Source organism: Gadus chalcogrammus, chromosome 23 (assembly GCF_026213295.1).
Source record: "Gadus chalcogrammus isolate NIFS_2021 chromosome 23, NIFS_Gcha_1.0, whole genome shotgun sequence".
In the NCBI taxonomy this organism is placed as follows: domain Eukaryota; kingdom Metazoa; phylum Chordata; class Actinopteri; order Gadiformes; family Gadidae; genus Gadus; species Gadus chalcogrammus.
Window position 1 is genome coordinate 9,778,202 of NC_079434.1, and position 16,087 is coordinate 9,794,288.

At 46.1% G+C, this 16,087-nt stretch overlaps 1 protein-coding gene across 1 annotated transcript in view; it reads left to right on the top strand.

The window, feature by feature from the left end:
* Positions 1 to 862: 862 nt before the first annotated feature.
* The window catches only part of asap1b (ArfGAP with SH3 domain, ankyrin repeat and PH domain 1b), a 48,927-nt gene continuing 33,702 nt past the window's right edge, over positions 863 to 16,087 (top strand). Inside the window, exons 1-2 of the mRNA XM_056584673.1 lie at positions 863 to 1,660; positions 16,084 to 16,087. The exon at positions 16,084 to 16,087 is cut by the window's right edge and continues 69 nt beyond it. Of these exons, the coding sequence (XP_056440648.1) occupies positions 1,535 to 1,660; positions 16,084 to 16,087 (130 nt within the window). The 5' untranslated portion in view covers positions 863 to 1,534. The remainder of the gene's footprint in view (positions 1,661 to 16,083) is intronic.

Here is a 16,087-nt window from a genome sequence, read left to right on the forward strand (position 1 = left end):
ATGCCCGCAAGGTGTCGCCATTTAACGGAGGTTCTACAATCCTTTCACTGTTAATATGCTGTCAAAATAACACACAAATTAAATAAATAAAAATCTCTGCAAAACTTCTTGCGTATTTTTTCCATGCAGGGCCAAAATCCGACATGTGCACGAATTCTGCGACCCATCGAAAAGTGTGACCCCAGGGGGCGCTGTTGCATATTTCTTGCAATACGCACGAGTTTGAAGCGTAGACAGGCATGACAAAAACATAAATAAAACATAATATCTCCCCCCAACTTAGCTGTTCTAATATACAGATAAAGCAATCCGAATGGATCCTAATTATTAAAAACTCTTATATATTTAAAATATAATGTGGTGCATACTCTAGTATTGCTAGCTTAACCTTTTTACATTGTGTGCCATTTAATGTTATCTCATTGTGTCACAAGATAAATATCAGCTATTACCTAATTTTTACCCCGTTTTTGTGGCTTATTGACCCTGTGTTTAAACTCTGTCTAAATAAAGTTTTGAAGGAAAAAACGAGTGCGGGCGAACAACGCTAGAAGGCACGAGTGCGAGCGAGAGTGATAGAGAGAGATAGTGCGAGTGAGAGAGCGAGGGAGACTGCAAGAGAGAGAGAGAGAGAGAGAGAGAGAGAGAGAGAGAGAGAGAGAGAGAGAGAGAGAGAGAGAGAGAGAGAGAGAGAGAGAGAGAGAGGGAAAGAGAGAGAGAGAGAGAGAGAGAGAGAGAGAGAGAGAGAGAGAGAGAGAGAGAGAGAGAGAGAGAGAGAGAGAGAGAGAGAGAGAGAGAGAGAGGGGGAGAGGGAAAGAGAGAGAGAGAGAGAGAGAGAGAGAGAGAGAGAGAGAGAGAGAGAGGCTGCGAGTGTTTAGAGGCAGCCTTTTGCATTAAAAGGATAAACCAAAAAAGAAGACAATACCAAACCCTCCAATAAGTCCCTGGGACCTGCAGCCTTTGGGCCATGTGAACGAAAGAGAAAGACTCGACATTTTTCACCGTGTTGGACGCCCGTCGTGCTACTGAACATCTGTAGAGCAGAATGAGGGCATCCGCTATTCTCTAGTGCGTTTTCTATCTGGGAGCTTTAATTGAGAACCACGGTGACATCGTCTATAAAGACGCGGTTTTGAATTCTTTTTTTTATTGGAAAACCTCGACTAAGGAAGCGAAAGACAGTGAGGACCTTCGGCGGAATCCCTCTCCGCGCGTCCCTTGGGGACTGTGAAGTCATTCGAGAAGTCACCGTCTTTTGGTCAAATCGATATTAGTGTGTGTCTCAGGCTTCTTGAGGACATTTATTCGTGTATTTGGCGTATGTACGTGAGTACATCCGTACTTGTATCTGACTTGTATCTGTGAGGACATCCATACTTGTGTGTGACTTGTATGTGTGAGGAGAGCTGCCTTTTCCTTCCAACGACGCGCAACTCAACCCCTGTTTCGTCTCAGCCTGGTTCATGCTTTTGTCTTTTTGACCACTTTGTTTCAAACCCACCCACCTTCTTGGGCTTTCTCCCCCCGCGGAAGAATGCCGGATCAAATATCGGTGTCGGAGTTTCTCTCCGAGACCACCGAGGATTACAACTCTCCGACCACGTCCAGCTTCACCACCCGGCTCCAGAACTGCAGGAACACCGTCAACGTGTTGGAGGAGGTAACGGCACAGTAGACCCAACTGACACACATAAGTCCCATAGCAGGCCGATCTGGGTCCAGGACCACTAGCTCCGCAATAAGACCCGAGAACAATAGTCTGTTTGAAACATGCCATGTACAACTCATTGTTTTTTTATGCTATGATTTCAACCCCTTCTCATATTTTATAACCATCCATAGGCCTAACGGTATTCACAAGGTTAAATCTCTTTGCGAAGATACGATGTAACGTAGCATATCAAAAGGGTGCAATAAACCGCTTGTAAAATAAACACAATTACACTCGCGCTCATGTATAGGTTGTACTTTATTACACACAAGTAAATGACCACACACTCCTGGGCTCAACCTTTCAGTTGATGAAAGAATCCAACAAATATTCACATTCCTCCACTCATATCATGGTCCTCTGGGAATGGACTAGAGGTATAGTGAACAAGTATGTGGCTCCTCCATTTAACTTTGTCTTATACTGTGAATTATTTCCAGTCAGTTCATTCAAATGGAAGGGTGGGCTGGCTGTGGATGGCACAGGGGGAAGGATGGAGTGCATTTTGGCCTACAGCTTACTGCCTGCTCTCTTACATAACTCCCAGTTTCTAAGCGAGCTGCCAAGCACTAGCAGAGAGCTGGGGGAGAGAGAGTAGAAGGGGAGGGAGTAGGAGAGAATGAAAGAAAGAAAGGGTGAGAGAGAGAGAGAGAGAGAGAAAGAGAGAGAGAGAGAGAGAGAGAGAGAGAGAGAGAGAGAGAGAGAGAGAGAGAGAGAGAGAGTAAGAGAGAGAATTCTAGCCAGTGGCGGAGTGAAAGAAAGAAAGAGAGAGAGAGGGAGAGTAGGATTTAGAACTACAGGATTATGGAGGCAGCCAGTACTAGCCAGATATCTTTAGCCACTGTCCATTATGTTTTTAGTAACGATACAACTGATTACAGTCAGACAGAGCTACAGAAAAGTAGACAGGATGGTACACCATACACAGTGAGGTAATCCGGTCATCAGGTGTTGGTGAGCTTATTTTACAGGTCATCTCGCGCCTGAATGCTCGCCGTTTCGATCCCTGCCTCCTTCTGTGTGTTATCTTCTTACTCATCGCTTTGCGTGGGTTTAACACTGCTGTTAGTGAGAATGAGGGACTGTGCGTGGGTGATTGTGTCTGCATTTGTGTGTGTGGGTGTGCGTGTGTGTGTAGTTGTGTGTGTTGTGCATATGTTATTGCAAGGTATAACATGTAAAGCATTTTATAAATTCAGTTTATTTGTGTTTTAGTGATGTCCAATAACCAGCGCTGTCCTCCTGCTTGCTTTTGGTATGAACCCCAGTGTCTACAGTCTACCAGTAGGCACACGAATCAGCAAGATGTCCAGTTAAGAAATCCTTGAAGACAGTCAGTAAAATGGCAAAAATAAGATAGCAGTAGAAGTGCACTAAGACATTATTATATGTGGTGTAGGCACAGGCATGATCTGTACATACATAGTAGTACATACATACACACACACTTACATATACTATGTTACAGACATAAACACCCATGTACAACGTACACAGCAGCACTCAGGAAAAGAACGTTCAGGCTTTGATGGAAAGAGCCTCAATGTGGTTTCAAATTAATTATTTCCTACTGCTCTGGTGTTTCTTTAATGGAAAGTCACTCTACACTCAGCTCCAAATTCATTTGGTCATTTAACTGGATTCCCAATTTAATCACCTTAGCTTCCTTTGCATTAGTGTGCAGAATAGTGTCCAACCAAAGAAAACACAGATCCTCAACCACCAATGAAATACAGAATGAGGCCTCCTGTGTGTTTGCAGTGATCTCAAATAGGGAGAAGCAGCGCTAATATCCTGTCTCGAGATGTGTCCTGTTATTATGGACTCCCACCATCTCACTGCACATACAGACGATATTAGAGATGCGTTCTGTGTTTGTATGGTGCAGGCGTCCTGTCTGAAATGAGGAAGTAGGAGCAACCCCATCGATCAATGTTGTTCAACTCCACCCTATCACCACGTAAAAGCTAAAACCTCTTTGTGCATTTATGAGAAAGGAAGGATGTGAGGATGAGTAGTTGAAACAGATATCTCAGCTCGAAGTGGACAATGGCCAGAGGTTCCATTCAGTGTAAGCAGGCAGTGTAACACAGGTCTATGCATCAGGCAGGCTTATTATGCCAAGGTAGCAGGTAGGGTTACCAATCTAGCATGAGCATCACAGGGTTAGCATGACAGGGTTAGCCGCATGGAGGGTTAGCATTGGAGTCTTCAGCTCAAACGCAAAACATCTGTCGCCGAGGACAACGCTGTGTGGGCTCGGCCTCAGTAGCCGCTCTGGAATTTCTGCAGAGATCACATGGCGCGCGATTCGGTACAGCGCCAACAGAGAGGAGCAGCATATTCCTTTCATCAGCAAACAAACACACGACTCGAGGGCCGTGACACTGTAACTTAGCCAATCGACGGATGGCGCGAGGTACGGTGGGAGGGCCCGGGACAGAATGCAGACACAGCCCATGAGGTCAGCAAGGGAAGGTCAGGAAGTCAGCAGAACTTATTTTTCCCACAATTCCCCAGGAGATCCCCTGGAACACAAATAGTACTTATTGGTTTTCTGTCTGATAAAACGATGACCACTGAATTAATCTCAGGGTTGTGTTCCTTCCCGACCACCCAGGCCCTCAGAAGGTGGTTTAACCACCCTGTGATGTCACGGCCAGACAAGGAGTCAGCGGTCGGGTGGATTTGGTGAAGCTCTAGGCAGGGTTGGGTTTCTGTATGGATCAGCTGTGTCTCCAGTACAGTGACTTCCTGCTTTGTTGACAGGGTCAATAATGCAGAGGAACAACATGAATCTTTAATGACGTAACCTGAGGTGAGACGGTGACCCGGCGGGGAGCTGACGCACTCTCACGGCTGATACTGATCGCTGGATTCCTTTAGGAAGAGAGAGAGAGAGAGATAGAGGGAGGTAGTTCGAGGGATATATATATATATAGAGTGGTAGAGAGGGGTTAGGAGAGGGAGATGTTGAAAGGCTAGCCAGAGGGAGGTGGAGAGAGGTGTAGTCAGTTATATAGAGAGGGAGGTATACAGAAGTAGTGATAGAGGAAGAGGGAGGTTGAGAGAGTGCAAGTGATAGAGGAAGGGAGAGCCAGTGAGGCAGTTAGAGAGATGGTGTTAAAACCATCTAAAAACAGATTAGATTACACTCATTGCACAAGTACAACACAAGCCAATTCATTGAGCCGATCCAACCATATAGTGCAAAGGTAGCACTGAGTGTGGGTCATATATATTTACATCAAAAGGTGAGCAGAGCGCAGAGAGAGACGGTTGGAGACCGGTGAAGAGAGAGAGATGTTTAGAGCGCAGTAGAGAGTTGGAGAGAGGAGTAGAGAGACAGAATGTATGCATATGTTGAACCTCTTTTGGCCGGTGTTACGTTAGGAAGTCTAGATTGTGCAGCACCACACATCTATTATTGATCCCTGCATAACGAGCCCACAAAGCTTCCTGAGCACCAAGCTATACCTGACCACACCTGGTCAGGTAGCACTGCTGGACACACTCGCCCATTAGCCCTTCATCTTCTAGTGGTCTTTGGTAGCCTCAGACAACGTTAGGCATTCCTTGCCGTTACCTTTAATTAAGGTTAAAGGCATTCACACCATACGGTTGGTCACAGAAATGTTCAGACGTGCAGAGCTAAGAATTGTAGCCCATCGCCCGTGCATAGCTAGTTGGCTGGCAACACAGGTGGTGACATCATCCCTGCAGGAGATGACATAATTCCTGCAGTAGAGTGACATCATTACTGCAATAGCTGATAACCTCGCTCCGTGTGCTGCTATCCTCACCGCATTTCATCTAAACATGCAGTGATCACCGTTGCACTGCATGTGTTGACGTCATCACTGCATGTGTTGACATCACTGCAAGAGTTGACATTATTTCCGCATGAGATGACATCATCACGGCATTTGGTGACCTCATCAATGCAGGAAGTGACGTCATCAATGCAGGAGGGGACATCATTATTGCAGGGGGTGACATAATTTTATTGGATAATGGAACTGTTCTGTTTAAATGTTGTATTATATACATTATCTATCAGAAAACGTAATTTTCTTGGTGGGCAAAGATGATAGCAGGGGTGTGAGTTAGAATGACGTCCTCTTCCTCATCCTCCTCTTCTTCATCATCTTCCTCCTCATCGTACTCATGTGATGTGGACAGCCGAGGAGAAGTGCGTTCCGTGGTTCTATTGTACCCATAATTCCACATGACGTCATTCTGAAAGCGCTGGCCGTTTGTTAGGGCAAGCGGAGGTGTCTGTGTCATGGTTGTCTGTTTCTACTCTGGTCACTATAATCTGAAGCAAAAATCGTTGTATTTTTCGCTATGTGTCTACCATCCTCCGTCGCTTTTTCTGGCTTCTTTCCTCTGGCTGTGTTCTCTCTTTTGTTACGTATCTGTCTTGCTTTCTGTCTCTCTCGTTTTCTCTTTCCCTCCTCTCTCTTTCCTTCGCCCTCCCCCCTCTCTTTCTCTTTCCTTCTCTCTCTCGCTCCCCCAACTCTCTTTCTAGTTCCTTCTCTCTCCATCTCCCTCCCTCCCCATCTCTCTCTTTCTCTTTTACGCTCTTTCTCTTTCTCTCTAATTCTTTCTCTCTATGGTTCTCTTTCTCTCTCTCTTTGTGCACTACAGATAGGACTTTGTGTGGTGCTGCGCTTTTATTTTGCTGAACCACTAAAAGCCCACGATGGCCACGCCGAGGGAAGCCCTGTTATGCATTCCTCCCAGCATGCATCTCTCCTCCTCCCCCCCAGCATCACATGGTCGGGAGCAGGGAAAATGTTGTCTATTCTCTGCAAACACTAACGCTGAGCCCTGACCTCATGCTGAAAGGATGTGACTACACACACTTCCACTGGATCTCCCACGATGCACCGCTGCCCCACCAGATCATTAGTTACCCTGACCTTAACAAAACCAAAACCCTCTACTTCTACCTGACTTATCCACAATTCCTGACTTAACCTAACTCGGAAACCAAAAATTCACATTTTCAACCTTATATCTAGAGCTAACGATCCTTAAACCCTTATTTATAAAAGTAGAACTGATGGTCATTTAAATGTATTGTATAATTTAGCATTATGAACTTTATCGATATGATGAAGGCAGTCAATTTGTTGAAGCCCTACAGTATTTAAGGAACAAGGTTGTCTTTTTGTTCTAGATCTAGGTTAATAAATCAATGAAAGGCGTTCTATTTGTCATAGTAGCGCTACACTATTTAAGAATAAGGCTTTCTATTTGTCGTAGATTTACGTTATCTGATGTAACATATCCGTCTTAAACAGTTCTGAGGACATGCAGACATGTGACCTCTCCATCTTGGTCACATGACATGCTTATCTAGCCTACGGTCAACAACACACAGCAGTCAGTGTTTCCAGTAGCAAGCTGCGGTCCATCTCTATGCCTCTGTCATCTACGTCCATGAGGTTATTACACAGATAGCACTGTATTCATAAACAATGAGTCAATTCAGGTGTCCGATTCGGTTGACACAGCAATACAAGTACAGTGCAGAAAGGATATGTACATTGAATTATGCAGTCGCTTTTCACTGGCGCTGTTCTGTTGATGAATACTAATGCATGATTTAGATGATTTGCTATACAAATATATGCAAGTAGAAACTAATTTAATCTATTTGTATAGCAGTGTGCTCTCTATTTGTTACCGTCTCTGCTACTCTTTCGACTCAAATGTGTTGGAATTACAATTACTCAGTAAAACATTGAAGTGCAGAGGAGGGAAAGAGCGAACACGGCAGCGCAGTGCTGTACTGAGCATCTCCGTGCAGTCAATAAGCCTGTAATCGGTTTTCCGTACAGCAAAGTAAAAGTGAAGTATAAATCAGTATACAACAATTCAAAAACGAATAACACAATAAAACGACGCCGTTATTTATCCGTAAATGAATTCTCATCTCTCCCAGCTGGTCTGTGATCTAAACAGATCCTGAGGAGTATTTTTAGTTTGCCTTTGTGAGGAAGGAGGCCAACGCACTGAATAATTAAGACCAGCGAGACCCTTTTATGTAACTGCAGTTACCATCCTAACAGATAAAAAACGTCAGGATGGCGATGTTTTTCGTGCCCCCCCCCCCCCCCTCCCCACACACACACACATGCATTCAGCACCCACAACAACGTCTGCTCTCGAGGTAAAACGCTCCCGTCCAGGTGAACCGTCTGGTCTGATGCTCACCAACGCAGTGGTCGCCCCCCATGGAGACCGTGGCGCTCTGTAGCGCAGTGCGTACGTGGGCGCGGGCGGGCTCCAATGGGGTCTCCCTGTGAGCCACTTCGCAGAGTCTGGAGCCGTACCACAGCGTGTTGGGCTGAGGGCCCCGGACTGAAGGGACCATCAGGCCAGGCTAGATGACCAGGGTGGTATAGTTAGGCTGATCTGGCCCAGGCTAGTAGCCCAGGTTGACCAGGCCAGGCTAGTAGCCCAGGTTGACCAGGCCAGGCTAGTAGCCCAGGTTGACCAGGCCAGGCTAGTCGCCCAGGTTGACCAGGCCAGGCTAGTCGCCCAGGTTGACCAGGCCAGGCTAGTGGCCCAGGGTGTTCTGGCCCAGGCTAGTGGCCCAGGGTTGATATATGTAGTGCAGCTGTGGACAGGAGGGAGTGCCGACAGCTGGGACTCGCGGCAAATACTCTGGTCGCCCCTGCTGCGCCGAGCCCAAACCCCTTGGCAGGACATCCTAGTGTTCTGCACTAGTGTCCCGTCCCCCCACCCCCCTCCTGTCGGTGCAAAACGCCCAGGGGGGAGACAGACCGCAGACAGCGGGGATCAGGGGGTTATCTGGTCTCATGTCCAGTAAACCAGCGGGAACCCGACCCTGTGTGTGTGGACGTGTGCGTGTGTGTGTGTGTGTGTGTGTGTGTGTGTGTGTGTGTGTGTGTGTGTGTGTGTGTGTGTGTGTGTGTGTGTGTGTGTGTGTGTGTGTGTGTGTGTGTGTGTGTGCGTGCGTGCGTGCGTGCGTGTTTGTGTGTGTGTGTGTCCGCGCCTGGGATACTCGGCCTCCCCACTCCAGGTCCCGATCTTTTGCTCCATAAACAGTCCTCCGAGGGGGAGAGCAGCAGGCTGGCTTCCTCGACCCCGCCTGGAGGAGGAGGAGGTGGAGGAGGCTGTTCCCCAACCAGCCCCACCCCTACTACCACCCCTCTGGCCCTCAGGGGGGCTTCAGGGAGGAAGTGGGAGATCAGGGAAGAGGCTTTTTTACCGACCCTGTTAGACACGGGGGGGGAACCACTTGGCACATACGTTGGCTTGCCTCATTTCCTGTCCCGGTGGCGTGCCGGGGATCATGCTAGGAAGTTGGTTAGGAGAGTCTTGTGGTTCGGTCAGGGTTTCCACAGTCTACCTGAAGACATCCAAAACCCCTACTTGACCTGTATCTGTACTGTCTAACCCCTTCCTGCTCCTTAATGACCTGTCTCTGTACTGTCTAACCCCTACCTGCTCCTTAATGACCTGTCTCTGTACTGTCTAACCCCTTCCTGCTCCTTAATGACCTGTCTCTGTACTGTCTAACCCCTTCCTGCTCCTTAATGACCTGTCTCTGTACTGTCTAACCCCTTCCTGCTCCTTAATGACCTGTCTCTGTACTGTCTAACCCTACCTGCTCCTTAATGACCTGTCTCTGTACTGTCTAACCCCTACCTGCTACTGAATGACCTGTCTATGTACTGTCTAACCCCGACCTGCTACTGAATGACCTGTTTCTGTACTGTCTAAACCCTACCTGCTTCTTAATAACCTGTCTCTGTACGATCTAACTCATACTAGCTCCTTTCTGATCCATCTATGTACGATCCAACCCATGGTAGATTCTTTCCGACCTGTCACTGTATTGTCTTATCCCTACGCGCTCCTAAATTACGCATTTGTGTTCACTGGAAGTCGCTCTGGATGAAAGCGGGTCGGCTTACTATATGGTAGTGAACGATAGGCATCTGGGGTTTAACAGTCAAAATGTGAGTCAGTTGCACTGAGAGTCCAGTGGAATGCGGTCTGAGATTAGAGCTTGGAAACCAGAGAATGTCTTCACAGGACTCCTGTGAAGGAAGCCAGGCTTATCATCCGATCACTGATAAGGCGGAGATAGGCGACATGCTACTTGGACATGTTTCCTTTGCTTGGGGTTGTTTTCTTGCTATGCTACACTTTGCTGTTATGTTCTGTATGTAATGTAAAAATACAGCATGATGGTCTTTGGCTGTATGTCATAGTGAAGTAATACAATGTGAACCTCCAGGCATACTGTGTGATTTGACTTAACATAAGTTTAACACACAACGCATCTTGTCTCTACGGTAGATATGTTTGGCTTTGGGCTATGAATACTATTGATGGTACAGAGCTATGGATTACTGGTGGTTAGAATTGGGCCGATTTGGGCCCCATGTTGAATTCCCTGTTGAATCCCTGACCCCCCTTATCAGTCTTAGGTCAGGGACTATTCTTTAGCTGATTCGTTTAAGATTTCTTATGTTAGGATATGAATAGTGACTCCAGAAGGATAACATGCCTTACGTGGTTGAGGTTGTGACCAAGTTCTATGTGTTTGTGTGTGTGTGCGTGTGAGAGTGTGTGTGAGAGTGTGTGTGAGAGTGTGTGTGAAAGTGTGTGTGAGTGTGTGTGTGTGTGTGTGTGTGTGTGTGTGTGGGAGGGAGGGTTTATTAAGGTTCATTTGTGGGTAGGTTTGTGAGTGTACATTTTAGTTTACCCATTTAAATTCTTTAACCTTACATTTTCATGTTCAAAAGTAATTTACAAATTTCTTCCTGTTTTTTTCCAAGGTTCCAACCCTTAATAAAGACAAATCCTTTAAACACGTTATCATCAGGTGGTCTGTATATATTATGGTGTCTTCGGCTTCCCTGTGGCTTACTAAGCCTATCTCAAAACAGGCATTGTGCATGTGCTGACAAACAAGAAGTGAGAGGAAGGAAGTGTGCCACACACATACCGGTACACACACACACACACACACACACTCACACACACACACACACACACACACACACACACACACACACACACACACACACACACACACACACACACACACACACACACACAGACACACACACACACACGCACACACACACACACACACACACACACACACACACACACACACACACACAGACACACACACACACACACACACACACACACACACACACACACACACACACACACACACACACACACATCAGGCACACACATATGCACACGTCATCCTGAAGATCCACCGGCGTCTACCTATGGGCCTGCTTTGTACCACCAGACCGATATGAAAACACAGTAGGGGCAGATATCATAGTGTAGCCCCCTGTTTTGTTTGTCTAGGATGGACCCTTTTAACTGAGTGGCATCTGAGGTGTGGACTCCATTTTGTACTATCTGCCTGCCATCTGGTTTTCTTGTTGCCCTATTGTAACTAAGAATGACCGTGTGGCAGGTGATGGAACCCTCCCATAGATCACGGGACCCTGTCTTCGTCAGAAAGTGGAACAACCTCTTATTTTTTTGTGAGACGGTGGCCCAGTGAGGAAGGGATGGATTTCCACTTCCTGCCACCCCACCCTTCCTCTTCCTGTCCTGCCAAAAGCTGGGGATGTCCTCATTTAAAACTATTTACAGCTGTATCAGAGGCCTAGACATAACCCCCAATCAGTGACCGGGATGAGTTTGTGTAGAGAACACAGTTAAATAGTTGCTCAGATTGTCACTGATAAGTTAAGGCTACAATTTAGCCTGAACTTAGCCATTGTGTGTTTCTGTGTGAATATGTGGATGTGTGTGTGTCTATGTGTGTGAGAGAGTGTGTGTGCGGCCATGACTCTATGAATCAGATTTCCTGATTTCTGATCTGAGTGTGAACAACCACAGGCATGAGGAATCTGTTTCCATGTGTTCATATTTTCCATTCTTTCTCTATTTTTGATTCTATGATCACTCGGTATCATATTATTATTAGTATTATTACTAGAACCCAGTTGTCCCTAGATAAGAATAGCTCAACTGACATTTTACTTCTCTTCTATATTCATTGTTGATCCCCCCCTTTCCCCTGGACACCAACGGGGTGGGTCGTAACATATACCTATCCCCTCCAACGGTAAGGAGGAGATGTTACTGATGTCTTATAATAATCAATCTTCCTGTTCGTCCAGTATCATGTTAATCAGGGCGAATAACCACGTTAGATCAAGCGATGTTTCTGAATGCTGATCGCATAAACAGGATCTGGTGCAGGATAGTCTAGTAGTATTGCTGGCCTGGTCACCCTCAAGGATCAGGGTTCGATCCCCAATGTCCGCAGTCTACCTGTAATCCTAAACATCAAGATGCCCCTAAGCCCTAACTGATCCTTAATGACATGCATCTATACAACTCAGTGGAAGTCTTGTTGGATAAAAACGCTGTCTCAAAATATTAAGTAAATAATTAAACAGGATGTGATGTCACGGGGTGCTGGAGTCTAACGGGCCTCTGTGTGTGTGTCTGTGTGTGTGTGTGTGTGTGTGTGTGTGTGTGTGTGTGTGTGTGTGTGTGTGTGTGTGTGTGTGTGTGTGTGTGTGTGTGTGTGTGTGTGTGCGCGCGTGTGTGTGTGTGTCAGCAGGGATAAACAAGCTGATGTGGTCACAAGGGCAGCGGGCTGCAGTGGGGCGCGTGCCGTGGGGGGGAAGGGGCTATGGACCCTTTAATAGTCGTGCACTTCCTGTCTTCTAGGGACAAATGGTGAATTTGCGATTGTCTGTCTGCACACAGTGGCCAAGGCTAACTTCTCTGGGCTGCTGTATCTCTCTGTACCCAACAGCTACTGCTCTTCCTCGGGGAGAGAGAGAGGGAGAGAGAGAGAGAGAGAGAGAGAGAGAGAGAGAGAGAGAGAGAGATAATACGAAAGATAGATAAAGAGACAGAAAGAGTGAGGTATATAGTTAAAGAAGATTGGGGTAGGAATAGATGAAGAGAAACACAGAGTGAGAGGGCAAGAGATACAGACAGAGAAAGAGGCATAAAAAGACGGATAGAAAGAGAGAGAGGTAAGGAGTTAAAGGGGTGAGCGTGAGTGCAGCTGAGCTGCCGTGTATTTAGAGCACGTCTGCGGAGGAAAGAATGTTGAGGCGCAGCGCGAGCCGGCCAGATTCCGTCGCCATGGTTACCACGCCAACTGTCAGCCCGGGCCAAAGAATCCCCTCAAGAAAATAGAGGAATCGTCTCCTGGTGATGAAATGACCAGGTTTGGGTGGGGCTATAGAAAACATATCTAAGTGATGTATGAACATATTTGGTGGGTGCTATAGAAAACATCTCCTAGTGATTTATGAACATATTTGGGTTGTGCTATAGAAAACATCTCCTAGTGATGCTTGACCATGTTTGGGTGGTGCTATAGAAAACATCTCATAGTGATGTATGACCAGGTTTGGGTGGTGCTATAGAAAACATCTAGTGATGTATGACCAGGTTTCAGTGGTGCTATAGAAAACATCTCCTAGTGATGTATGACCAAGTTTGGGTTGTGCTATATAAAACATCTCCTAGTGATGGATGACCAGGTTTGGGTGGTGCTATAGAAAACATCTCCGAGTGATGGATGATGACCAAGTTTGGGTTATGCTATAGGAAACTTCTCCACTTGAGTGAGAACTGCAGCACAAGTGGCAGTTGTTTTTATTTAGTTAGTGCCACTACCTATAGGACAGAACCCCTGACAATATGACTTCTACCTGCTTCCTTTCAATTCAGGGCCACTTCCTGTTTCCTGCTGGACCAGAAAGCAGCAGCTCTGTCTAAGAGGATAACCCCTCAAACAGGAAGCAGGAAGTAGAGACAGTTTCCTGTCACTGCTCCTCTAATGATGTCCATCAGAAAAAACCCTCCCCCACAAGCCCCAGCTTATTTTTGTTTGTGGTGTGTGTGTGTGTGTGTTTGTGTGTGTGTGTGTGTGTGTGTGTGTGTGTGTGTGTGTGTGTGTGTGTGTCTGTGTGTGTGTGTGTCTGTGTGTGTGTGTGTGTGTGTGTGTGTGTGTGTGTGTGTGTGTGTGTGTGTGTGTGTGTGTGTGTGTGTGTGTGTGTGTGTGTGTGTGTGTGTGTGTGTGTGTGTGCATATGCACATGTATACCATATTAGCATGCCCTCACGCCCTCACCCTTCACAAACACACTGTTGACCTACCCTCCCGGCTCCAGCCCAGTACAGTGACCCCAGGTTTCCACGGTGAAGAACGTTCCGACGCGGACGTGTTAGAATCCCGCCCAGCTCCTTCTCTTTGTGGGATTCGCACTACATTGTGATGTGCGTTGTCCTCCTAACTTCCTATTCATAGCCCTGGACACAATAAAACAGCACAACTTATTTGGGGTGGAGGAGCTGGCAACCACAAACGTTTAGTCACTGTGGCCGAGTCATTGGCCAACCCTCCCAGTGTCTCATGCTGGAACTGGTTGGCGGATTTTCACAAAGCCTTCGCTGATCAGAATCAACCTTATCTTGGCGATCAAGAGTCTGGTGGGATTCTTCCCAGTTGACTGTGCTGTACAGAGATAACCATCGCTGCGACTGCAGCAGCTACTGCCACCTACCCGATCCGTGAAATAAGATTCATGGCCGACCAATCTAGATAATCTTAGCATTTGTTAGTTTTTAAACCTATAAAGTTCATGTACACTACCCTAGCTTGGATAACTTTGAATATGGATAAAAACTGGAGAAAACCCATTTGAGATTGACTCAACCATGCCAGCTCCAAACAGACCCCCCTGTCGGGTTTAAACCTGCCGCACTCAGAGCACAGATCTCCCACGCAGAGTAACAACGTAGAATCATAAATAATGCAATGCAAAGCTCTTTCAGGACTAAACACAAGTTAAAACTCTTTGGTGAAACAAACGTTTCTCAATTGCTTTCTGGTTTCTCAATTGCATTGCATGGATGTCATTGTCATGTGTCATGTGATCGAATCACCAAACAGAAACAGCTATTGCAAAATCCCATGCAATGACCAATCCCGATTCCTTTGTTTTCGTTTGTGTGGGTGTTTGTGTGTTTTATATTTTTCTAATCACCGTCGAAACAATTTGTGGAAAGAACAAGGCTGTAACCCCAATCTGTGTTTTAAGCATGCTTGTGTCAAACCTTTATGATTAATAACGCCAGCAGAGAGGATTATGGGTGACCTTTTTTGGCGGGCCGCACCAGCTGTCACAACTCGCACGCCATATGGGTCAAACTGCCGCAGAAAGATATTCATATAAAACCTGAAACTAAAACAACTGTTAGATTTACCAGACCACTTGCGGGCCAACTCAGATTGGTGTTGGCCAGAATAGATAAATAAATGTGTGGAATGGTGGTTACAAGTGAGGTCACCCACAAGGCGCCACTATTTACACAATATCATCTGTGTCTTAAGGAAGACTGAGAAGCCATAATACAATATGTACCAAACAATGGTTGTTTCTGATTAGCTGATGTTAGTGTCAGCTGATGTGGCTGCACAGTGCTGGCATGGAGCCCTACTACATGTCTTATTGTTGAAGGCCTCGATAGCTTCTATAGTGACACAAAGTAGCCCTTTAGAGTGCATAATGTGTCGGGACTTGAGCGTCCAACTCAATTGGTGCTTTCATTAGATGATGCTCTTTAGTAGAAACCTCTACTCAATGCTACTATAATCATCATCACTAATTAACTAGTACAACTATTGCTGTATCTCCCAGAAAGGACTCAATAACACAACGCTATATATACAATAGCTTTTTTGGGGACACAGGGGTTAAAGATCATTTGGTAAGGTCAAAAGGTCATGTTGGGTGGGTGGTCATCTCTTGCCAAAGATAGCTTGTGATCCGGCCCTTTTTTACTCATCCGACTGCAGTGGATCTTGGGTTGATGAGCTTCTACTGGTCCTTGTGTACCAACCAAATATCTGCCTTTAAATGCCCTCTAGCATGCACCCCGAGTTTCACTTAAACTTACTCTTAAACTTTGATCTCCAAGTCTTAATTGCCTATACAGTAAGAAGTCGGAATGGTGTTACACTGTCAGTTTTCTGCTAAGTTATTTTCTCTGCCCTCTTGTAGTGGCCTTTACAATAAATCTGAGTATCTATTTTCTAAATGTAAACTTAGTTCTGCCTCTCCCCTCTTGTAGACATCTTAATAAGTAAGTAGCTAATAGTAAACTAAGTTCTGTTCTCACCCCTCTCTTAGTCAGCTATACCGTCAGTAAGTAGCTAATAGTAAACTTTGTTCTGTTCTCTCCCCTCTTGTAGTCTGCTATACAGATAGAATCTAATATTAATCCCAGGTTTCCTCTCTGCTCTTGTTCTAGGCGT